This window comes from Chlorocebus sabaeus, chromosome 2 (assembly GCF_047675955.1).
Source record: "Chlorocebus sabaeus isolate Y175 chromosome 2, mChlSab1.0.hap1, whole genome shotgun sequence".
Taxonomy (NCBI): domain Eukaryota; kingdom Metazoa; phylum Chordata; class Mammalia; order Primates; family Cercopithecidae; genus Chlorocebus; species Chlorocebus sabaeus.
Window position 1 is genome coordinate 99,911,496 of NC_132905.1, and position 24,295 is coordinate 99,935,790.

At 53.6% G+C, this 24,295-nt stretch overlaps 1 protein-coding gene across 2 annotated transcripts in view; it reads left to right on the forward strand.

Moving 5' to 3' along the window:
- Positions 1-670: 670 nt before the first annotated feature.
- COL6A2 (collagen type VI alpha 2 chain) overlaps positions 671-24,295 on the forward strand; it is a 34,356-nt gene continuing 10,731 nt past the window's right edge. For both annotated transcript variants that reach the window (XM_007970689.3, XM_007970695.3), the window contains exons 1-18: positions 671-756; positions 13,606-13,747; positions 14,319-14,917; positions 15,113-15,133; positions 16,109-16,174; positions 17,980-18,033; positions 18,117-18,161; positions 18,483-18,509; positions 18,757-18,783; positions 18,876-18,920; positions 19,610-19,663; positions 20,070-20,132; positions 20,869-20,931; positions 21,307-21,396; positions 22,031-22,093; positions 22,691-22,753; positions 23,179-23,241; positions 24,066-24,128. In XM_007970689.3, the coding sequence (XP_007968880.1) occupies positions 13,633-13,747; positions 14,319-14,917; positions 15,113-15,133; positions 16,109-16,174; positions 17,980-18,033; positions 18,117-18,161; positions 18,483-18,509; positions 18,757-18,783; positions 18,876-18,920; positions 19,610-19,663; positions 20,070-20,132; positions 20,869-20,931; positions 21,307-21,396; positions 22,031-22,093; positions 22,691-22,753; positions 23,179-23,241; positions 24,066-24,128 (1,521 nt within the window). In that variant the 5' untranslated portion in view covers positions 671-756; positions 13,606-13,632. The remainder of the gene's footprint in view (positions 757-13,605; positions 13,748-14,318; positions 14,918-15,112; positions 15,134-16,108; positions 16,175-17,979; positions 18,034-18,116; positions 18,162-18,482; positions 18,510-18,756; positions 18,784-18,875; positions 18,921-19,609; positions 19,664-20,069; positions 20,133-20,868; positions 20,932-21,306; positions 21,397-22,030; positions 22,094-22,690; positions 22,754-23,178; positions 23,242-24,065; positions 24,129-24,295) is intronic.

Here is a 24,295-nt window from a genome sequence, read left to right on the forward strand (position 1 = left end):
CTCCTGTCACTCTGTCCCAGGCTGGGCTCAGGTAGGGACCTCACGGTGGTCCCAGGGCCCAGCACCAAGCCCACCTGTGGTTTCCAGCGGTAAAAGGGTGGCAGGGGTGGCTCGCCGCATGCCCAGGCTCTGCTGTCCCTGCCATCCCGGCTCCCCACCCTCAGGCCCCAGGAGCAGCAGTTTCTGCAGGAGCTCCTGACCCGGGGCCTCTCCTCTCACAGGAGGCCAGAGCAAGCGGGACACGTGACACGGGGTACGGGAGGGTTGGGGGGACTGATGGGGGGAACCCTGCACCCCCCAGGGCGGCTCCTACCGAGGGGCGAGTCCCAGGGCCCCCGTCGGCCCTGCGTGCGGGGCGCGGTCCCCAACACCCAGGGCCCCGGAGGCGGGCACAGCCCCGGCCAGGTCGACCCTGGGAAATGGGGCGGGGGCGACGGGCGGCCGGCCCGGGACGTGAAGTCCGAGCAGCGGCGGGCAGGGGATGGCGGGGGAACTCGGCCCGGGCTGCAGGGGGGTCTCCATCCTCGCCACCTCCTCCTCCCGCCTCCCGCCCTCGAGGGTCCCCCCTTCCCTCCCATCCCCCTCCCGTTCCCCCCGCCCCCTCCTCCCATCCGCGGGGCCGCAGCGCTTCCTGGTGGCGGGTCCGGGCGGGCGGGGCGGGGTATAAAGGGGGCGGCTCCGGCCGCCGTCTCCTCCCTCCTGCTTACTCGGCGCCCGCGCCTCGGGCCGTCGGGACCGGAGCGTCCTCGGGACCAGGTGAGCGCCTCCCGGACCCGCACCCTGGAAGCCGCTCGGCCCGCGGGGGTGACCCCGAGTCCTGGGAAGGCGGCGGCTCCGTCCCTCGGGCCCCCGGGAAGGTGGACTCCAGCCCCAGGGACGGCGCGGGGGTTCGGGAGTTCGGGGCTCCTCCCCGCGGGGCTGGGGCCGCGCCCGCCCGTGTGGCTCCGCGTCTCAGTGTCCGAGCCCTCGGGCCCGCGACTTGGGGCCACCTCCCCGCGGCCTCCCCTGGGGCGGAGCCGGCCTGGGCGGGGTGGGGGGTCCCTCTCTGCGCCCGAGCTCGGTGCTGGGACCCCCGCTCCCGAGACGACCCCGGCACCGCACGGCCCGCCAGGCCCCGCATCTGCGAGCGGTTCGGGTCCAGCTCCGGCCCGCGGGGAAGACGCCCCGGCTGGCTGGGACCTCCGGGGGCGCAGGGCCTCTCCCCGGGCCGGAGGGAAGGGGTGGCCGGGCGGGGGGAGGAGGGGCCTTCGGTGCCCGAGGGCGGGACAGGGCGGGACAGGGCGGGGCGGGGACGCGGGTGGCCCCGACGCCCCATCGCTGCGCCCCCGCCAGGCCCCGGAGAGGCTGCAGCCGGAGGCGGCTCCACAGGGCGGCGGGACCCGGGCTGCCAGCGACCCCCAGCCCCTGCCTGGCCGCCCACACCCGCCCTGGGACGCCGCGAGGGGCGCTGGTGGAACCGCTGGGCCCGGGTCTCCACTGCTGGCAACCACACGGAGCGGCCGCCTGTGGAGCCGCAGGTGTGCGGGCGAGCCGTGCCCGTCCGGGCGGTGCTGGCAGGACCCCGGCGCCCACGCCTCGGGCATCCCGGGAGAAGGGACCTTCCCTTTGGGGTGGGTACCCAGAAAGGAGGGGCCTGCGATCCGCGGAGCTCCTTTATCTTGCGATAACACAGCTCTGGCCTGGAAGGCCCCTTGCACGTCGACTCTGGTGATTATTTTAAGAAAGGACAGGCCGCGCACGGTGGCTCACGCCTGTAATCCCAGCACTTGGGGAGGCCGAGGCGAGCAGATCACCTGAGGTCGGGAGTTCGAGACCAGCCTGGCCAACAGGGTGAAACTCCGTCTCTATTAAAAATAAAAAATAAAATAAAATAAAAAAATTAGCCGCGTGTAGTGGCAGGCACCTGTAATCCCAGCTACTCGGGAGGCTGAGGCAAGAGAATCACTTGAACCCGGGAGGCGGAGGTTGCAGTGATCTGAGATCATGCCCCTGCACTCCAGTCTGGGCGATGGAGCGAGACTGTCTAAAAAAAAAAAAAGAAAGAAAGAAAGGCCCAGTGAGATGCTTTCTCTTAAACACGGCCCTGCACGTTGAGTTGCTGCCTCCTGTGGCCTATCTCACATTTATGCAAAGTCGGGTACCTGGTGCGGGGCCCACCTGCCACAAGCAGGGGTCCTGGCGCTGCTCATGGAAGGGGCCCTACCCAGCCCGTGGGGCACTCGCCGGGACGGGGCTGCCCAGGTTCACCCAGGATCCAAACACCCAGCCCCGCCCAGAGGCCCATCCTGGCCTGCTGTGGAAGCTGTAATGGGCAGGGGCGGTGGGAATTCCCAGCTCACAGGGCGCCTGCTCTTAGAAGGGCGGCGTCTGGGTCCAGAGGTCAGAAGGTCAGAAACGTCAGATGCCCATCCCAGAAGTGGCGAGGAACCTGTCTCCACAATGGATAGGGGCACTGCCTTTGGGTTTTTTTGGTTTTTTTTTTTTTTTTTGCTCCTTTCATAGATGAGGAATGATGCCTTGTTGGGGGTTTGTTCTGCATATCTTTGGGTTTTGTGCAGTACAAGGTTATTTGGGCTATTTGATCACTGACTGTGTGTAGTGATGTGCATTGCCTGCTTGTGATGTCCCCGTGTTCCCAATGGATGTTCGTTTTTTGTTTTTTTGGATTTTTTTTTTTTTTTTTTTTAGATAGGGTCTCACTCTGTCACCCAGGCTGGAGTGTGGTGGTGCAATCACGGCTCACTGTAACCTGCACATCCCTGGCTCAAGTGAGCCTCCCACCTCAGCCTCCAAGTAGCTGGGACTACAGGCATGCACCACTGTGCCCAGCTAATTTTCTAAGAGATGGGGTCTCACTATGTTGCCCAGGCCATGGATGTGTGTGTGTGTGTGTTTGGGGTGTTTTGGGGGGTTTTTCTTTTTTTCTTTTTTTTTATTGATTTGAAAAAGCTTTATTTTCCCCAATTTTTTATTGTGGTATACAATATAAAATGTATCGTCTTAACCATTTTTAAGTGTGCAGCTAGTTCAGTGACAGTAAGTACGATCATAGTATCATGTAGCCATCACCGAGGTCCATCTCCAGAACTCTTTTCCTCTTGTCAGACTGAAGCCCGAGGAGCGCCAACTCCTGTCACCCCTTCCCTCATCCCCTGGCAGCCACCATTCTACTTTATGTTTCCAGGAATTTGGCCACTTAGGTGATTCATATGAGTGAAATTGTGTGAAATGTCTCCTTTTGTGACTGGCTTATTTCACGTGGCTTAATATCCTCCAGATTCATCCATACTGTAACATAGGTCAGCATTTCCTTCCCTCGTAAGGCTGAGTAATATTCCACTGCATGCATGTCCCCCATTTTGTTTACCCATTCGTGTGTTGCTGGACACTTGGATTGCTTCCACGTTTGAGCTGCTGTGAACGATGTGGCCATGAACATACCACACAGATACCTCTCTGAGATCCCACTTTCACTTCTTTTGAGTATGTTCCCAGAAGTGGGATTGTAGATCATCTGATTTTTTCATTTTTTTGAGGAATTGCCTCACTGTTTCCCAAAGCAGCTGCACCATTTTGCTTTCCTGCCAGCAGTGCACAAGGGTCCAGTTTCTCCACGTCTGCACCAACAGGTGTCATTTTCTGGGTTTATTTGTTTTAAATGTTAACCATCCTAATGGGTGTGAGGTGGTCTCTCATTGTGGCTTTGACTTGCATTTTCCTCATGATTAGTGATGTTGAGGATCTTTTCATGTGCTTTTTGGCCATTTATGTATCTCTTGGGAGAAATATCTGTTTAAGTCCTTGACCCATTTTTGAATCAGGTTGATTGTTTTTTGTTGTTGAATTTTAGGAGTCCTCTATATATTCTGGATATTAATCCCTTATTAGATACACAGTTTACAAATATTTTCTTTCATTCTCTGGGTTCTTTTTACTCTGTTGATTGTGTCCTTTCACTAAATAGATGCAAAAAATGTTTTTAAATTTTGGTGTAATCTTATCTATTTTTTCTTTTGTTGCCTATGCCCTTATTGTCATACCCGAGAAATCATCTCTCAGTCCAGTGTCATCAAGGTATTGCCTCGTGTTTTCTTCTAAGGGTTTTAAAGTTTTAGGTCTTAAAACCTAAAGATCTGGGGACATGGATCCATTTTGAGTTAATTTTTGTACATGGTATTAGGTAAGGGTCTAACTTCATTCTTTTGCATGTGGATATCTACTTGTCTCAGGACCGTTTGTTGAAAAGATTGTCTTTATCAAATGGTCTTGGCAGCCTGGTTGAAAGACATATATGCAAGGGTTTATTTCTGGACTCTCTATTTTATTCCATTCATCTGTATGTCTGTCTTTATGCCAGTGCCACAGCTGCACTGTTGATGACTGCAGCTTTGTAGTAAGTTTTGAAATTCGGATATGTGAGTCCTCCAGCTTTTTTTTTTTTTTTTTTTTTTTTTTTTTTGGTTATTCATGGTCCCTTGAGATTCCATCTAAATTTTAGGATTTATTCACTATTTCTGAAAAAAATCGCTGGGATTTTTATAGGTATTACATTAAATCTCTAGATCAACTTGGGTGGTATTGACATCTTAATAATAGTAAGTCTTCCAATCTATGAACATGAATGTCTTTTTTTTTAATGTCTTCTTCAATTTCTTTCAGAAATGTTTTGTAGTTTTCTTTTTTTTTTTTTTTTTTTTTTGAGACGGAGTCTCGCTCTGTCGCCCAGGCTGGAGTGCAGTGGCGCGATCTCGGCTCACTGCAAGCTCCGCCTCCTGGGTTCACGCCATTCTCCTGCCTCAGCCTCCCGAGTAGCTGGGACTACAGGCGCCCGCCACTGCGCCTGGCTAATTTTTTTCTATTTTTTAGTAGAGACGGGGTTTCACCATGGTCTCGATCTCCTGACCTTGTGATCCGCCCGCCTCGGCCTCCCAAAGTGCTGGGATTACAGGCGTGAGCCACCGCGCCCGGCTGTTTTGTAGTTTTCATTGTACAGGTCTTTCACCTCCTAAGTCAATTTTCAAATATTTTATTATTTGTGATACTATAGTAAATAGAATTGTTTTAATTTCCTTTGGGTTGTTCATTGTTAGTGAATAGAAATACAACTGATTTTTATGTGTTGCCTATGTATCCTGCCATTTTGCTGAATTTGTTTATTAGTTATAACAGTTTTTGTGAAATTTTTAGAGTTTTCTACATATAAGATCATACCATCAGTGATCAGAGATAATTTACTTGTTTCTTTCCAATTTGAATGCCTTTTATTTCTTTTTCTTCCCCAGTTGCTCTGGCTAGAACTTCTACTACAGTGTTAAATAGAAGTAGTGAAAGCAGGCATCCTTCCTTTATTTCTGACCTTAGAGGAAAAGCTTTCAGTCTTTCACCACTGAGTATGATGTTCACTGTGGCTTTTTCATATAATATGGCTTTAATTATGTTAAGGTAGTTTTCTTCTATTCCTAATTTGTTAAGTGTTTTTATCATGAAAGGGTATTGAATTTTGTCACATGCTTTCTCTGCATCAACTGCAATGATCATGTGAGAGTTTTTTTTTCCCTCCTTCATTCTGTTAATGTGTATTACATTGATTGATATTTTTTGTGTGTTGAACTATCCTTGCATTCCAGAAATAAATCCTACTTGGTCAATTCATTAAATTCCATTTAATTGCATCAAATTATACCGAATTTAGTTTACTCTTAATAGTATTTTGTTTAGGATTTTTGCATCAATGTTCATAAGGACGACTGGATTGTAGTTTTCTTCTCTTGTAATATCTTTGTCTGGTATTGTTATCAGAGTAATGCTGGCCTCACAAGAATGAGTTAAATACTGTTCCCTTCTCTTCAAGTTTTTTGAACATTTTGAGAGGGTTTGGTGTTCATTCTTTATGTGTTTGGTAGAATTCACCAGTGCAGCCATCAGGTCCAGAGGCTCTTTGTCAGCAGATTTTTGAGTATTGATTCAATCTCCTTACTAGTTATGTCTGTTCAGATTTTCTATTTCTTCATGATTTGATTTTGTCTTGATAGGTTTTGTCTGTCTGGAAATTTTTCCATTCCATCTGTGTTATTCAAATTGTTGACATATAGTTGCTTATAGTACACTCTTATAGTCATTTTTATTTCTGTAGAATTGGTAGCAATGTTGCCACTTTCACTTATAATTTTAGTAATTTGAGTTTCTTCTTTTTTTCTTAGTCTAGAATCTAGCTTAAGGCTGGTCAATTCTGTTGATCTTTTCAAAGAACCAACTTTTATTGTCATTGATTTTCTCTGTCATATGTCTATTCTCCATTTTGTTTATCTTTGCTCTGATCTTTGTTGTTTCCCTCTTTCTGCTAGCTTGGAGTCTCATTTGTTCTTTTTCTAGTTCCTTACACTGTAAGGTTAAGTTCCTGTTTGAGAGCTTTCTTTTTTAATGTAAGTATGTATAGCCCTGAGTTTCCCCCTTAGCACTACTTTCACTGTCCAACAAGTTTTTAAATTTGTGTTTTCATGTTCACTCATCTCTAAGTATTTTAGAATTTCCCTTGTGATTTCTTCTCTGATCCTTGCTTATTTGACAGGGTGTTGTTTAATTTTGTGATTTTTTAAAATGTCCTTGTTGCTGATTTTTAACTTTACTCCTTTGTGGTCTGAAAAGATATCCTGTATGATATAGATCTTTCAAAATCTATTGACACAGACATTGTTGTTGCAACTACCCCCATCATTGCAAGCCCTTCTCCCTCTGGTTGAAGTGACTTCCATGAGATTTAAAGGACTAGCACCCTTTTCTCCCTTCGTTTTTCTCTTTTTACTCTTTTGAGAGGTAGACATTGAGGACTAGCACACTCAAAAGCAACCATATATGTGGAGAAAATTAAAGAGTCATTGCACATGCTCAGGGGAAGTCACAGGCTCAGAAAAGACCTAAAGAGACCTTAAGGTTATACTTTATGCTGATCCTTAGCACAGAGACAGCAACAATCAAAATTATAAAAACAAGAAAAACTGGCAAACTCTGGGGAAGAAAGAGATTCTGATCTCACAAGGCATACAAAGAAACTTTCCTATTTCAAAGGAAAAAAAAATAAACCAACAGAAACGGTCACTGAAAAAGACTTAGTGGTAATCTACTAGACAAAGGCTTTGAAAGAACTATCTTAAAGATACTCAAATAACTAAGGGAAAATGTGGAGAAAGTCACAATGTAGGAACAAATGAAAATATCAGTAAAAAGCTAGAAAATTTAAAAAGAAACCAAAAAAATTCTGGAGCTGAAAAGTACAATAACTGAAATTTAAAATTCACTAGAGAAATGCAAAGGCAGAGTTCAGCAGGCAGAATAAAGAATCAGGGAACTTGAAGATATGACGGTGGAAATTATTGAGTCTGAGGAGCAGAAATAAAAAGACTGAAGAAAGGTGAACAGAGCCTAAGGGGCCTGTGGGATACCATCAAGCAAACCAACATAAACATTGTAGGAGCCCCAGAAGAAGAGAGAGCAAAGGGAGCAGAGAGACTTTTTGAAGAAATAATGGCTGAAAACTTCCAAAATACGATGAATGACATGAACATAACCATCCAAGAAGCCCAAAAAACTCCAAGCAGGATGAACTCAAAGAGACCCACACTGAAACATTCTAATCAAATTGTCAAAACCCAAAGACAAAGATTTTGAAAACAGAAGAGAGAATGATTCATCACATGTAAGGAATCCTCAATAAAACTATTAGCAGATTTCTGATCAGAAATTTTGAAGGCCACAAGGCAGTGGGCCAATATATCCAAAGTGCTAAAAGAATAAAAACTGTCCTCCAAGAAGCCCACATCCAGCAAAACTGTCCTTTAAAAGTAAGGGAGAAATTAAGACATTATTAGATCAACAAAAGCTGAGAGTGTTCATTACCACTAGACCTGCCCTATAGGAAATGCCAAAGGGAGTCCTGCAGGTTGAAATAAAAGGATGATAGACAGTAACTCAAAGTTGTATGAAGAAATAAAGATCTCAGCCAGGCATAGTGGCTCATACCTGTAATCCCATCACTTTGGGAGGCCAAGGCAGGAGGATAACTTGAGCCTAGGAGTTCAAGGCCAGCCTGAGCAGTATAGGGAGACCCTATCTCTATATAATAAAAATAATTTTAAAAATTGACCAAGCATGGTGGTACATACCTGTGGTCCCAACTGCTTGGGAGGCTGAGGTGGGGGAATCGCTTGGGCCTGGGAGGTTGAAGCTGTAGTGAGCTATCACCACACCACTGCACTCTAGCCTGGGCAACAGAGCAAGATCTTATCTCAAAATAAATAAATAAATAAATAACCAAATATCTCAGCAAAGGTAAATATATGGACAATTATAAAAGCTAGTATTGCTGTAACAATGGTATGTAATGCTACTTTTTGTTTTCTACATAATTTAAGAGACTAATGATTTAAAAATAACATTATGCTTTTGGACACATAATATATAAAGGTGTAATTTTGTGACATCAATAACTAAAAGGGTTGGGGCCAGAACCACTCAAGGAGCAGAGTTTTGTTTGTACCATTGAAGCTAAACTGGTATAAATTCAATTTAGACTGTTATAATTTTAGGATGTTAAATGCAATCCCCATGGTAACGACAAAGAAAATAACTAAAGAATAAATACAAAAGGGAATGAGAAAGGGATTTAAATGTTTCACCACCAAAAAATTAATTAAACACAAAAGAGGACAGTAATACTGGAAATTAAGGACAAAAAATCCATAAGGTATGCAGAAAACAAATGCAAAATGAAAGAAGTCCCTATTTATCAGTAATTACTTTAGATGTAAATGGATTAAACTCTCCAAACTCTCTCTGTTAAAAGACAGAGATTGGCAGAATGGATTTAGAAAGCCAAATCCAACTATGTTCTCTCTATAAGAGATGCACTTTAGATCCAAAAATGTAAATAGATTGACAGTGAAAGGATGGGCAATGACATGCCTTACAAATAGTAACCCAAAGAGAGGGAGAGTGGCTGTACTAATACCAGACAAGATAGACATTAAATCAGAAAAGGTTACAAGAGGGAAAGAAGGACATCATATATTAATAAAAGGCTCAATACAGCAAGATATAATAATTATAAATATTTATGCACCTAATAACAGTCCATCAAAATATTTATATCTTACATTGGGAAGACTGTTGCTGGCTCTGAGTCTGCCTCCAGTCTGCTCATGTTGCTTTTGTTGTAATGGTGGTCGTATCTGCGAGCTCAGTATCAAGAGGGCAGACTTGAGCCCACACTGCCAGGCTTCAGACCTCGGCTATTAGCTCAGTGCCCCCCTGGGCAAGTTACCTACACTGGGCCTTGGTTTCCTCATCTATTGGAGTGGGAATGGTAATGGTACCTATGTCCAATGGCGTAGGTCCAATCGTGAATGTTAAATGAAGGGATATAGGACAGTGAATGTTAAATGAAGGGATATAGGACAGTATCTGGTACAGAATAATTATAGATTTTTCATTGACATTTTATACATTCTGTTTTCTTCAAAGACTTTCTGGTTCATGTTTTGCACTCAGATGCTTACTTTTCCTGGAATTTATTTGGGAGCACCATGTGAGGTAGTACCTTTATTTCTAGTCGCAGGGTTGGCCCTCATCCCAGCCTCCTTCCACCACTCGGAAAGGCCACCATGTCATAGCCTAAGTTCTCTTACGTTGTTATACCCATTGTTGTGTGGACTGTTGGCCTGTTCCAGCACCAGAACCAAAACTGTAATTTTATTGTTTCATTTGATAGCACAAGTTTTCTCATCACTCTATTTTTTATTTTGCTCCACTACTCTTGCTTTTTCTACCAAGTGAAACTTGGATTCATTTTGCAAACTCCTATCTACAAAAATGCAGAAATTTTATTTGGAAATTGTAATTAAAATTACATTCTGTTATAGATTCAGTTACCTATAGCCTGGAAGCCATCCCTCCCCACTTTGAATTTTCCTGCCTTTCTGGATTAAACCAATGTATTTCTTAAATGTATTTGGCTGATGTCTCGTGCCTCCCTAAAATGAATAAAACCAAGCTACACCCCAGCCAGCTTGGGCACATGTTCTCAGGACCTCCTGAGGGCTGTGTCATGGGTCATGGCCACTCATATTTGGCTCAGAATAAATCTCTTAAAACCTTTTACAGAGTTTGACTCTTTTCATCGATGATATATTTTTCTAAGGGCTCACTAAATTCTCTCTCCCTAATCTCCCATGCTTTCTCTCTTTCTATAGATAGATAGATAGATGTCTTTATTTTTATATACATATATATTTTTTTTTTTTCTGTTTTTTAAAAAAACTTTGTTCAGTTGCTTTTCTGAGTAGACCATCCTATCTTTAATAAGGACAGTTTTGTCTCTTCTTTTCCAACATTTATACTTTGTTTATTTTCACTGTCTTATTGCATCGGCTTCCAACACAACACTGAATAGTAGCATAAGGTCAGCACCGTTTGCCCCCACCCCGTTTTTTTTGTTCTTTAGTAAGCATTCTTCTAATGCAGGAGTTTTTAACCCAGGGTTAGATCTGTGAATGGAATCCCTGAATTCCTGGATGTAATTTCTGTATATGAGTATCTATGCTTTTGTGTAAGGTGAAATTGTCTAGACTCTTAAAAGGGTCCATGACCACAAAGATAAGAACCACTGTTTTAGCTTTTTGTGTAAAATATGATGTGAGCTCTTGATTTGAAATGTATATCCTTTATAATGTTAATCCTACTCCTAAATTTCTTACTAGGTTTTACCTTGTCTGGCTGTTGTTGTTTCTCAATTAGAAATTGATGTTTCAGGGATCTGTTGAAGCAATTGCATATTTTTCTCTTTTTATGTTAATGTGACTTATATTAACATATTCCCTAGTGTTTGTGGTATCAGTGTACTTTAACTTCATATTATAGTTCTAGTATAGTGGTCCTTAATATGCTATTGGATATTAGTTTTTAATATTGGCTAGAATTTTTGTGATAATTTTATGGGATTTTTAGAGTGTCACTTTTCTGGCCTGAAACCTCTGTGGCCAGTGGCGCCTTTGCCCAAGTTCTTGTCCTATGTCCAGGAAGAATGAGGTATGCAGACAAGTGGAGGGTGAGCAAGACAGAGAAGCTTTATTGAGTGTTAGATCTCACAGGAGACCCGCAGGGGGCAGCCCCTCTCTGTAGGCAGGTTGTCTTGTTGAGTGTTCAGCTCTCAGCAGAGAGAAGGCCCTGGAGTGGGTGGGTCCTGTCTGCAGGAAGGTTGTCCCATTGTCTCTGCAGCTCTTAGCAGACAGGAGGCCCTCGAGAGGGTGTCTCCTCTTTGCAGACAGGGCATCTCAACTAGTGTTTAGCTTTCAACAGACAGGAAGCCCTGGACAGGGCAGCTCCTCTCTGCAGCTGGTCGTGCTGACGTCCCTTCAGGCCCTGAAGCTCTCAGCAGAGAGGGCAGCTCTTCTCTGCAGCCGGTCATGTCATGTTGTGCCCTGCTCTGATGGAGCCTGGGGCTTTTATGGGCCCGGGGGGGGAAGTGCATGCTGACTGATCCATGGGCAGCCATGTGTGGGCCCAGAAAAATCACCTTGAGTTCCCCTCTGGTTCATAGGACAGGCAGCCTGGCCCCCAGGCTTCAGGCCTGCCCCAGCCTGAAGGTGGGACTTTACTTGGGACCCATCCCCATCTGCCCAGGGGCCTATCTGCCTCCTGCAGCCATCCTGGTGCCCAGGCTTCTGGTACCAAGGCGCACGTGTGCCCAGCCACCCTCAGCACCCCCAAGCTTCCCCTCCTGCACCTCTCAGTGCCCACAGTCTGGAAGGCGCCAAGGCAGCAAGGGGCTGGCATGTCAGCACTGCCACAAGCAGGCACACACCCGGCCAGGCTGTGACAGTGCCCAGGCTCAGCCCCAATTCTGCTTTGAGGTTGGAGTGGGTGCTGGGAGCGGGAAGAGACTGGGCAGCGGGAACAGGCACCTCCCAGCCTACAAGGGCAAGAGGGGCCTTCCCTGGCTCCCCAAGAGTGCAGGGATGCCTGGGTCAGCAGCCCCAGTTTGGGCAGCTGCAACTGCACCAGGAGTGGGGACCGGCTCTTGCCTGCTCCGTGGAGCAGGAGGCCCAGATCCATAGCCACGAGTTGGGCAGCTGTAGTTGTGCCTGGAGAACTCCCACCTCGCCAACCTGCAAGGGGCAGGGATCCCACTTATCCCCAGCTCCTGCTGGCTCCGTGGAGCATGGCACCTGGCCACGTCCTCTCGCAACCTGGGGTGGGGTCTCCAGGTCCTTGCCAGACCTGAGCCAGCATCCCGGTCGTGGCAACACCGCCGTGAGCTCCCCTTCACCCAGCCCAGCCCCATGGCAGCGGCCCTCAGGGAGGCAGTCTGCAGGGTTGGGGGCCTGTCTGCCTCTGCCTTGGGCCCTCCCTGAGCAGCCGGTGTGATGGCAGCAGCTACATCGGATGGCCTGCCACTGCCATACGTAATATTTATAGTGATATTTATCTGTAGGTACTTTTAGGGATTTTTTTTTTATCAAGCTTTGGTCACAGGTTATGCCACATTTAAAAATGAATTGGGAAAAAGTTTATCCTTTTACGTTCTAAAACAAGTAAAATAGCTTAGAAGTATTTGTCCTTGAAGGTGTGAAACTCACCCACAGACTGCCTGAGCTGGCGCCTTTGGGAAGGGACTTCATTCCTCCCTGGGCCCCAGGCTGAGGGGGTCTGGCCTGGGTCACCTCATCCACTCCAGATGTCGCAGAATCACAGCAACCCTTCAGGGTCCTCTCCTGGCAGCGCCTCCCCTGGTTCTGGTGCTAGGACTCGCCTCCCGTCTGCACTGAGGGGAGGGCGGCAGTCCCATCCCTGCATTACCCTGGAACTGCATGCTCTGAAGCAGACCCAGTGCCCCTTCCGCCTGGCTGCCCAGCTACTGCCAGCCCCACTCTGCGGAGCCAGTGGCACAGTGAGGCCCGTCCTGATGGCCTCCTGGAGCTGGAGCTCAGGCCAAGCCACAGGGCATCAGGGAGGACAGGTGTTCAAGGGCTGGATCCATTTGCTCCAGGATCCTGACACCCAACAGAAAGGAAAGCCAGGCTAATGACGTCCGTGTCTCCACACCTGACAGAGTCCTCCCTCCGTCCTTATCAAAGTTTAAAGGGAATGGAGCCAGGCTGGAGAGAGTGCCTAGCTCTGCAGGGGAGCCCGTCTGGGGAAGCTGGGATCTTTCTCCCGCCCGCCCCTCTGCACTGCTTCCAGGGCAGCCCCAGGCAGTCAGGGGCTCCAGACAGTGGTGCTCCATTCCCTTCCATGCCAACCCGCCTAGCTGCCCACTCCATCCAGCCCTGGAGGGCAGGGAACGGCCTCAAACATCCAAATCCTACCCAAAACTGAGCCCAGAGTCACCCACTAAACTAATCTGTTTACCCTACCCAGGGCGGGGCAAGAGGGCACAAGCCCCCCCAGTTCAGATGCTGCTGACGGTGTGTGCTGGCTGCAGACTCTGCTTCCTTGAAGACTGAGGGCAGTGCCCCCAATCCCACTGACCTGCTGTGTGTGCACCTGCTATGGGGGAGGGTTCCAGGGGAGAGACACTGGAGGTGTCTGAGCCACCCCCACCCCCTGTTGCAGGACTTCAGGGCCACAGGTGCTGCCAAGATGCTCCAGGGCCCCTGCTCCGTGCTCCTGCTCTGGGGAATCCTGGGGGCCACCCAGGCCCAGCAGCAGGAGGTCATCTCGCCAGATACTACGGAGAGAAACAACAACTGCCCAGGTGCCAGGGTTCGGGGGCCGGGGGCTCTGGGCATTCGGGGGGCAGGCGGGACCAGTGCCCAGATGCCAAGGGTCACCAGGTGCCAGGGTTCGGGGGCCAGGCCTCTGGGCATTTGGGGGGCAGTTGGGGCCAGGGGCTGGGGGCCGGGGGCTCTGGGCATTCAGGGGGCAGTCGGGACCAGTGCCTAGATGCCAAGGGTCAGGAGGCCGGGGGCTCTGGGCATTCGAGGGGCAATTGGGACCAGTGCCCAGGTGCCAGGGGTTGGGGAGTGGGGACTCTGAGCGTTCGGGGGCAGTCGGGACCAGTGCCCAGGTGCCAGGGGTCAGGAAATGGGGACTCTGAGCGTTCAGGGGGCGGTCGGGACCAGTGCCCAGGTGCCAGGGGTTGGGGAGTGGGGACTCTGAGCGTTCAGGGGGCAGTCGGGACCAGTGCCCAGGTGCCAGGGGTTGGGGAGTGGGGACTCTGAGCGTTCAGCGGGCAGTGAGGTCAAACCACAGGCACGGGGCCGGGAAGCGGGGCTGGACCAGCAGTCCCTCCTGAGGCTGGCTCATGACGGGTCCGTGTCCCACAGAGAAGACGGACTGCCCCATCCATGTGTACTTCGTGCTGGACACCTCGGAGAGCGTCACCATGCAGTCCCCCACCGACATCCTGCTTTTCCACATGAAGCAGTTCGTGCCGCAGTTCATCAGCCAGCTGCAGAACGAGTTCTACCTGGACCAGGTGGCACTGAGCTGGCGCTACGGCGGCCTGCACTTCTCCGACCAGGTGGAGGTGTTCAGCCCACCGGGCAGCGACCGGGCCTCCTTCATCAAGAGCCTGCAGGGCATCAGCTCCTTCCGCCGCGGCACCTTCACCGACTGCGCGCTGGCCAACATGACGGAGCAGATCCGGCAGCACGGCACCAAGGGCACCGTCCACTTCGCCGTGGTCATCACCGACGGCCACGTCACCGGCAGCCCCTGCGGGGGCATCAAGCTGCAGGCTGAGCGGGCCCGCGAGGAGGGCATCCGGCTCTTCGCCGTGGCCCCCAACCGGAACCTGAAGGAGCAGGGCCTGCGGGACATCGCCAGCACGCCACACGAGCTCTACCGCAATGACTACGCCACCATGCTGCCCGACTCCACCGAGATCGACCAGGACACCATCAACCGCATCATCAAGGTCATGGTGAGCCGCGGGCGGGAGCACCGTCCACCCACTCCGGGCCTCACTTTACCCCTCCATGGGTGCCGAGGCCGAAGGAGGAAGCTTCGGGCAGGGCCTGGGCCACTCAGGTGTCCCTCGATCCCCACCCAGACTCGAGGTGCAGCCGCCCCAGGTCTCCAGGCGCACAGCTAACCAGCGCGTCTGTCTTTTCTGCAGAAACACGAAGCCTACGGAGAGGTGAGTGGCGCTTCCCTTCCTGCCAGTGCTGGCCGGCAGCTGACCCAGCAGAGATGACGGCACCGGGCTGCCAACTCCTGGCGCCTCCAGGCTGGAACAGATGAGAGGAGCGGGAACCACCTGCTCCATGTTGGACCTGAGGCCTTGGAGTCTGGACAAAGCCCAAAGCCAGGCTGTTTAGATCCCGGGGGGGTCAGCATTAGGGCCACCCACAGAGCACGTGTTACAAGGAGAGGTCAGGGTCTGGCCTCGGGCAGTGAGCATCGATGCTCACTGTGGTTTCATGGCTGTGTACAAATGGTGCCTCCCTCACCAATGCCCCTTGCTCTTCCATCCTTTTGTAAAATTTATGTATTTATATTTGTTTTTTTAGAGACAGGGTCTTTCTCTGTCACCCATGCTGGAGTACAGTGGTACGATCACGGCTCACTGCAGCCTTGAACTCTGAGGCTCAAGCTGTCCTCCCACCTCAGCCTCCCGAGTAGCTTGGACTACAGGCACCTGCCACCGTACCTGGTGTGAGCATGTAGTTCCAGCTACTTGGGAGGCTGAGGTGGGAGAATTGCTTTCATATTTTTTTTGTAGAGACAGGATCTCGCTGTGTTGCGCAGCCTGGTCTCTAAGTCCTGGCCTCAAGCAGTCCTCCCACCTCGGCCTACCTAAATATTAGGATTCCAGGCGTGAGCTGCACCCGGCCTTTCTTCCCATCTATTTTCTGGCATGGCTTAAACCAGCCTTGGTTTTTCAAAACTTACCTAGAGCACTTGACAGAAACAGACTCTTTGGCTTGTCCCTGGTGGGGGCAGAGCCTCACAGCACCCCATGTCTGCTCCCTCACCCCGCCCGGGTTCTCAGGGCGTTTCAGCATCTCCTTGGCCCCAGCTGAGGGTCGTGGGCTACACGTTCTGAGCCCCTGCTCTGCCACCTGGGGAATGTCCCACCCTGCAACCTTCTGTCTCTGCTTCCTCGTTTCAGTGCTACAGGGTGAGCTGCCTGGAAATCCCTGGGCCCCCCGGCCCCAAGGGCTACCGTGGACAGAAGGTAAGAAGCCCGGATTGCCCGCAGGGTCTGCGCTACCGGGAAGCCCCTGATTTGTTTTGAAATCACATTTCACCAGGCGTAGTGGCTCATGCCTGTAATCCCAGCACTTTGGGAGGCCGAAGTGGGTGGATCATAAGGTCAGGAGATTGAGACTATCCTAGTTAACATGGTGAAACCCTGTCTCTACTAAAAATACAAAAGTTAGCCGGGCATGGTGGCAGGCGCCCTTAGTCCCAGCTACTCGGGAGGCTGAGGCAGGAGATTTGCTTGAACCCGGGAGGCGGAGCTTGCAGTGAGCCGAGATTATGCCACTGCACTCCAGCCTGGGCAACAGAGCGAGACTCCATCTCAAAAAAAAAGAAAAAAAAAAACCCACATTTAAGGCCAGCTGTGCCTCAGATGGTCTCAACACTTCTGACCCTGGAGAAACTAAAATTCTATATTTGTCTAATTCCTTTTAAATAGTATATTGAGAAAAGCAGAAACTTTAAAAAAAATTATTAAGATATGCCATTAAACTACTTTTGTAAGCAAGCATTTTCAAGTAAGTAAATAAAATGTGAGATGCGTTACAATTAATAATATGATTGCTCATTAACATGAAGGAACCTCTTTTGTGGCTTCTTAGATAAGTGGTTTTAGGGAGCCTGGTTTGAACATCCCCTGCATTTTCTGGTTTGAACGTTCCCTGCATTTTCCTAACAGAGGTGCATAAAATAAAATCCTTCCAAAACTCACTAACAGAGTATGTGAAATTCCAACAATTCACGTCTGTCAAAAATTATAAAGAAAGGCATAGGAGGAGAAAGCAGCTTTTCAGGAGATGAAATAAGGAATTGACCATCATAGAGGATGGTATTGCTAAGTAGCTTCATGTTTTTCTAAATTTGGATGACAGCTGTCTAGACCAGTAGGTAACTGGATGTACTTTCTCCAGGATGAGACATCTCCAGGCTGCAGGTCAAATCCTGCCATCTCCTTCCTTGGCTTCTCCAGTCCTGGTGGCAGTGCCTACCCCACCACAGCTGGGAATCAATTTGCCACTTGGGGCAGCCTTGGCTGCACACAGCAGTGCAGTGACCTGTTCTGTTGGGGCCACTGGAAGCTGCCACAGGGGCCAGTGTGGTTAGAGTTTGAGGGGGTGGCAAGGTGCCAAGCAGAGCCCAGGACAGGGCACAGTTGCAATGTTCCAGAAGCCTCTGCCCACCTCATTCCCTGCCCTGAGTTTCCTCCCTTTTCTTCCCTTTGACCTCTTAATTCCTCCCCTTTCCTCTGCTCCTCTTTGCACTTAAATTGGGAGCATATCAATAAATTTATTTATTTAATAAAATTCTGTCATAGATAGATTAAAAATTTTAATTCCAAGGGAGTGTAACCTTTATGTGGTTTTCTGAAGTCCTGATCTTTCTAAAGCTACTTAGATAAATTAATCTTTGTAGTGACGGTGACCCGGGCATTGCTGGAGAATCAGAGCCCAGTGTTGGCCATGGTCACGGCCACTGGGTGCAGAAGGGACCCCCACGGGCCAGGCACCCCCACCCCCAGGCAACTGTTCTGGCTCCATTTTGCAGGTGGCTTTGCGGGAAGCTTCCCTCAGAGCTGGGAGAAATGGGTCAAAGCAAACCCTGGTCTGGCAGAGCCTGGCCCCTTGGGAAGCAGCCGACACTAAGACATCTCCACCTGGGCAGGGGAATCAGTAACCTCTGCTATGTCACCTCTCAGAGGAGCTGTGGCAGGGTCCCCAGCTGCCTACCGCCCACCCTACCCTGCCTCAATTTACTCCTTTCTCTGTTGCCTGCTTTTAGGGTGCCAAGGGCAACATGGGTGAGCCGGGAGAGCCTGGCCAGAAGGGAAGACAGGTGAGTGTCCCTGCCCCACGCCCGCCCCACCTGCAGCCTGGTGCCCCAGGGCTGGGCCCACACTGCTGCTTTGTCCCTCACAGGGAGACCCAGGCATCGAAGGCCCCATTGGATTCCCAGGACCCAAGGTGAGTGACCTCGGCCAGAGGCCTGGCTCCACCCTGCAGCCCCAGCACTGCCAGGCAGGCTCCCCCAAGCCCAGCCTCGGCCTCAGCCTCTACCACCCTCCCCCAGTTACCAAGGAACAGAAGCACATTGATAACTTGACGGCCGTCCCAAAACCCAGCCTCCGGCCCGACCCTGGGCTCAGCCTCCTCCATAGACTCTTTGTCGAGAACACCAGATGCCAGCGGCCCACCAGGCACGCCCCTCAGGCTGCAGGGCCGGCCCGTCCCTGCCTGCGTCTCTGCAGAACTCCTCACTAATCCCCTCTCTCCTCCTGCCCCCAGGGCGTTCCTGGCTTCAAAGGAGAGAAGGTGAGGCTCTCACCCTGACAGACCTCAGACCTGCTCCAGCCTTGGCCCAGACCCACCTGGCAGCGTCTGCCGCAGCCTGTCACTGCTCCTGGGGCACCGGCCTGGGCTTTTCTCAGTGGTGGCTTCGGGGTTCCTGGGGGGTCCTGTGGCCTCGAGTTTGGCCTAAGGGCTTTGGCCCCCCAGAGACAGCAGTACCCATGATGCTTTGAGGCACCGAGCTCACTGCCCCGGCTTTCCTCCCACACAGGGTGAATTTGGAGCCGACGGTCGCAAGGTAGGCTGGTTGGGTGAGCAGAGCCCCTCCTTTCTGCTGCTTAGGGCAGAAGGACCGGGGCTAATGGAGTCCCCTCTTCCTTCTCTCTCCAGGGGGCCCCTGGCCTGGCTGGCAAGAATGGGACCGATGGACAGAAGGTAGAGGAGCCTCGGGCTCACAGCTGGACTGGTCTCGTGGAGGCATCTGAGCCTCTGCAGAGCCCCCAGATCCAGCCTGACCTGTCAGCTTACACGTGTGCATACATGCATACACATGCATACACGCATACACACGCGCACACATGCACATACACGCACACATGCACGCACATGGAAACACATGTATGCACATATACACACGCACACGCACATGACACGTACACACATATACACACATGCACATGCACACGCACACATGGACACATGCACATGCACACACGTACACATGCACACACACACTCCAGGTCCCGCCATATCCTGCTGCCCCACCCAGGGCTTCACCAGCCTGCATCTAATTCAGGGCTGCACATCCTGGCTTGGGGCAGCTCCACAGCTGCTTCACTCTCCACATGTGGGAATGTCCTCTGTGCCCAGGGAGCTCTGCCCTCAGGGCCTCTGGGAGGCAGCCTGGGCTGAGGAGCAGCCAGGGATGGCCTGTTCCCGCACACCGGCCACTCTGCCTCCCCGGAGACGGCTGCACGGCAGCCATGGCCTCATGTGTGCGCCCGTGTGCTGGGAAGAGAACGCTGCAGCTCAGGGGCAGAACCGGGCGGGCTGTGCCTTGGTCATTGGCACACACGGACCCCAGAACCCTGCCCTGAGACTCCTCCTGCCCCCTTCTCCTTCAGGGCAAGCTGGGGCGCATCGGACCTCCTGGTTGCAAGGGAGACCCCGGAAACCGGGTAAGGGCCGTTTGCACCCCTCCTTCAGCCTCGGCTCGGGGGTATGGGTGCCTGACTGGGCGGGAGAGTGGTTGCTGCTGCAACGGGAGCTTGGGTTCTCCCGGCAGCCCAGCACCCCCAGCCCAGCGTTCTGCTGGGTCTGAGTTATATGAGGAATTCCCCCTGGGAGCTCCTGGCGGATCCCCGTGGCTTGAAGACCTGATGCATCTTAAGCTTCAGTGTCACTGGACAGCTCCATTTCCCTGAGCAGCAGATCTGGGCCTGGCCTCTCCGTCACTGAGCCTGGGGCCTCACAGTGAGGGTGGGAGGTGCTTCCCAGGCTGGGACAATGGGGCACTTGGGCCCTGGCTCACGGGGAGAACCTCACCCGCCGTGTGCTGAGCTCCACCTCTCACTCCTCTCTCAGGGCCCCGATGGTTACCCAGGGGAAGCAGGGAGTCCGGGGGAGCGAGGAGACCAAGGCGGCAAGGTAAGTGACCTTGTCAAGATGCAGGCCGGCCAGGGCAAGTGGGGTCACCAGCTTCCAGGGGTTTCCCTGCCCCCCACCGAGAGGGGCCTCCTGGAGGCAGCCCCAGCTGAGAAGCTGAGCAGAGAGGGCCTTTCCTGAAACACGGGTTAGTGAGGACTCAATGGCCGTGGGACGCAATGGGGGGTACCTTGCCCACTGCTTCATCAGCTTGCGTCTAACTCAGGGCTGCACATCCAGCTTGGGGCGGCTCCACCACTGCCCACCTAAGCCTCAGCAACAAACCCACCTCCTCCCAGGTGCAGCCCCAAGGAGCCCCACCCACACCTCCTGTAGCTTCCCCATGGGAACGTTCGTGCCACGGGGGCTCTGCCCTCCTGGGCTGCCTGCAGTATCGCCCCATCCCTGGCGGCCCCAGGATCCCCAAGGGCTTTTCTCTGGGAGCCTGGCATTTGGACCCAGGGCTTCCCAGTTCTGATCCACCTTTCCTCAGCCCGAGCCCAAGTCTGGCTGGGTCCCCTGTGCAGATGCACAGACGTCCTGCCCGTGACACACACTCTGCCCTCGGCTGGCACGGTGGTTCCGGCAGCCCCCAGCCAGCATCTGGCATCCGAGGTGCCCTGCGGACATCAGGGAGGTGCAGCCCCAAGCCCGACTGTGGGTCCTGCCCCACCGCTGGGCATCCTGCACCCCCTTCCCCTGCCAAAAGACGTGAGGCTGATTCTGCAAACCCTTCCAGGGGGACCCTGGCCGCCCAGGACGCAGAGGGCCCCTGGGAGACATCGGGGCGAAGGGAAGCAAGGTGAGCCCCTCTGCCTCTTCACCTGCAGCTGAGCTGGCCACACGCATGCCCATGGCCCGGATGGACGGTCACACTGGCCACCGTCTCTGCTGTCACCATGGTTCCCCATTGGGCTCTGGGGACATGGGGAGGGACAGGAAGGACAGGCCATGTGCCCTGAGCCACCAACCGCTCTGACATGTGTCCTCCTCACGAGGCTGGACAAGCTCCAGGGGACCCTGCAGGGCCCCACGTGCCTGGCAAGTGGATTCCGCTGGAAGACAGTAGGGGCTCCACACCACACACGGACAGGCGTGACAGTGCCTGAGGGCCCAGGGTCAGGTCCTGCTGTGGCCCTCCGCCTTTGGGTGACTGTGCTGTCCCCTCCTTCCCCAGGGGTATCAAGGCAACAATGGAGCCCCAGGAAGTCCTGGTGTGAAAGGAGCCAAGGGTGGGCCTGGGCCCCGTGGACCCAAAGGCGAGCCGGTGAGTCCCTCGCACCCCCGCCTCAGGGCCCCGCTCCGAGCATCCTCCTTGCAGCTTGAGGAGGACCATGGGGGAAGGGCACCTGGCTGTAGGCAGGACCCCCTGCTGGCAAGGCACAGCCAGGCCGCTATCTTCCTGAGAAGTGGACCCAGACCACCCCACGGGTACCCCCAGGGCTGAACTTAGAGGGGAGGCCCAGGCAGGTCCTCCATGGTGTTCCCTAAACCCAGCCCCAGCTGCCCAGGCCGTCCTGCGAAGAGTGGGTGGGGCCCGTCCCAGTGCTGACCACTCCAAGGGGATTCTGTCTGAGCACGGAGCCTGCCTAGGAGTGACCACAGTGGCTGGACGGCACCAGATCTCCGCCGGACCCCAGCTTATCACCTAAAACGCCACTCACTGGACATGCAACTCCACCTGGAGCCTCCCCAGATCATTCCTAACTCCTCAGCATGGGCGGGACCAACCCAACATAGGGGTGATGGCTGGTAGCAGAGCCACCGGCGCAGGCTGAGGCCGTTGGGAAGCAGAGCCCTCCTGGAGAGAAGCAGCATCGGCCCCGGCACAGCTCCCACCCTCCCGGGCCTCTGGGCTTGTGCTCAGCCCCCTCCCTCACCCACACGCCTGTTCTCTGCAGGGGCGCAGGGGAGACCCCGGCACCAAGGGCAGCCCAGGCAGCGACGGCCCCAAGGGGGAGAAGGTGAGTCCTTGTGTGGAGGTGCCACAGGGTCTCACTGTGGTGCCCATGGGCCCTCCTGATGAGGGCCCCAACCCCGTTCCTCCCAGAGAACAATAGAACTCCAGGGCCTCACCCTCCAGGGGACACTCCTGTAGAGTCTGGGAACGCAGCCCGGAGGTCCCCACACCCCCTTCCCTGCTGAGGGAGCTCCACTACCTGCCCAGGCACACCCCACACGGCTGTGCAGGCACCACTCACACCCCCGGCCCACTGAGGCACAGGCCCGTGACCTCAGGGGTGATGCTGAAGGGCTGTGCGGCAAAACCCCAGCCACCAGCTCCCCTCGGCATCAGGTGAAGGGGCTTCCTCCCGGGTGGTGGACAAGGTCTTACCCACGTGTGGGTGGCCTCAGGGACCGAGAGACCCCATGCTCAGAGCAGCAGCTACAGGCACCGGGAAGGGCTGTGGGTGAAACAGGCGACTGGTCCATGTCCCCCTGGACAGACGGGTCTTCCTCTCAGGCCCCCTTCCCCAACCCCGGCCACACCCGCCTCTCACGTGGGACCCAGACTGGAGGCCTCAGCTGAGACCCATGGGGCCTCCCTTCCCTTCCCACAGGGGGACCCTGGCCCTGAGGGGCCCCGCGGCCTGGCTGGAGAGGTTGGCAACAAAGGAGCCAAGGTAGGGGGGCAGGGGGCTACACCTCAATGTAGGGAGGCCCAGGGAGGCTGCACCCCAAGGTATGGTGGAGGGGGCTGCACCTCAAGGTAATGGAGGAGGGGTGCTGTACCCCAAGGTAGTGGGAGATGGGGGCTGAACCCCAAGGTAAGGTGGCCCAGGACTGCACCCCAAGGTTGGGAACCCAGGTGGGTGCTGCACCCCAAGGTAGGGGTGCTTAGGTGGGGACTGCACCCAGAACCTGGCCTACTCCACGCAGTGTGGTCAGGGCTGAAGGTCAAGTGGAGCCACAACCTCCAGGAGGGTCACGGGCCGGGGCCAGACCCACCTTACCCCCGAGGCCCTGCAGTGTCCACAGGATTGATATCGGGGTCTCCAGGGTGCCGCTGTCAGTCAAGAGGACCCCAAACTCCTCCCCTTTCTTCCAGGGAGACCGAGGCTTGCCTGGACCCAGAGGCCCCCAGGGGGCTCTTGGGGAGCCTGGAAACCAGGTCAGTGTGGGACACCTGTAGCCCCACGGCTAGAGGTGGGACCCCTGTGCCCTCTGACCCCACAGCTAGAGGTGGGACCCCTGTGCCCTCTTACCCCACGGCTAGAGGTGGGACCCCTGTGCCCTCTGACCCCACGGCTAGAGGTGGGACCCCTGTGCCCTCTGACCCCACGGCTAGAGGTGGGACCCCTGTGCCCTCTGACCCCACGGCTAGAGGTGGGACCCCTGTGCCCTCTGACCCCACGGCTAGAGGTGGGACCCCGGTGCCCTCTGACCCCACGGCTAGAGGTGGGACCCCGGTGCCCTCTGACCCCACGGCTAGGGGTGGGACCCCGGTGCCCTCTGACCCCACGGCTAGGGGTGGGACCCCGGTGCCCTCTGACCCCACGGCTAGGGGTGGGACCCCGGCGCCCTCTGGCCCCACGTCCATGCCCTCTTTGTGGCACCACTCAGGCTTCCCTGTCCATGTGGGGACAGGCTGGAGCCAGCCAGTGTCCCCATAGGAAACCCAGGCCGCAGAAGCCAGGACCTGCTCCCCTAGACCCCGAGCGCCTCATACCCACTCTCAGCCCCAGCCCCTCATTCTGCCCTGAAGGACCCAGGTGGGGGAGTCAGGGGCAAAGCGGTGGGCCTGAGCGCCTGGATGGGCCACGGGGAGAGGAGGAGCTGGGACCCTCAAGACAGGGGTCCATGGCCCCCACAGGCAGCAGGAGGAGCTGGGGCCATACGCCCTGATGCTCAGGGCTGGACGGAGCATGTCAGGTGACCCCTGGGCATGGCCAGTCCCTGCCTGTGGTGACTTCTGAATTTCTCTCCTGCCCTCAGGGATCTCGGGGAGACCCCGGTGATGCAGGACCCCGTGGAGACTCAGGACAGCCAGGCCCCAAGGTACATGCTCCTCCTCCAGCACGATGTGTTGGGGGTTCAGGGCAGCTGCCTGAGGAGCAGGACAGGGGGCCGGCCTGGGGCCTCTGTTGCCAGCAGACGTGCCTCAGGCCGGGCCTCTGCCTCCTGTTCTCTGCTCTGGAGGAAGGGGATGCCTCCAGGGTCCAGGA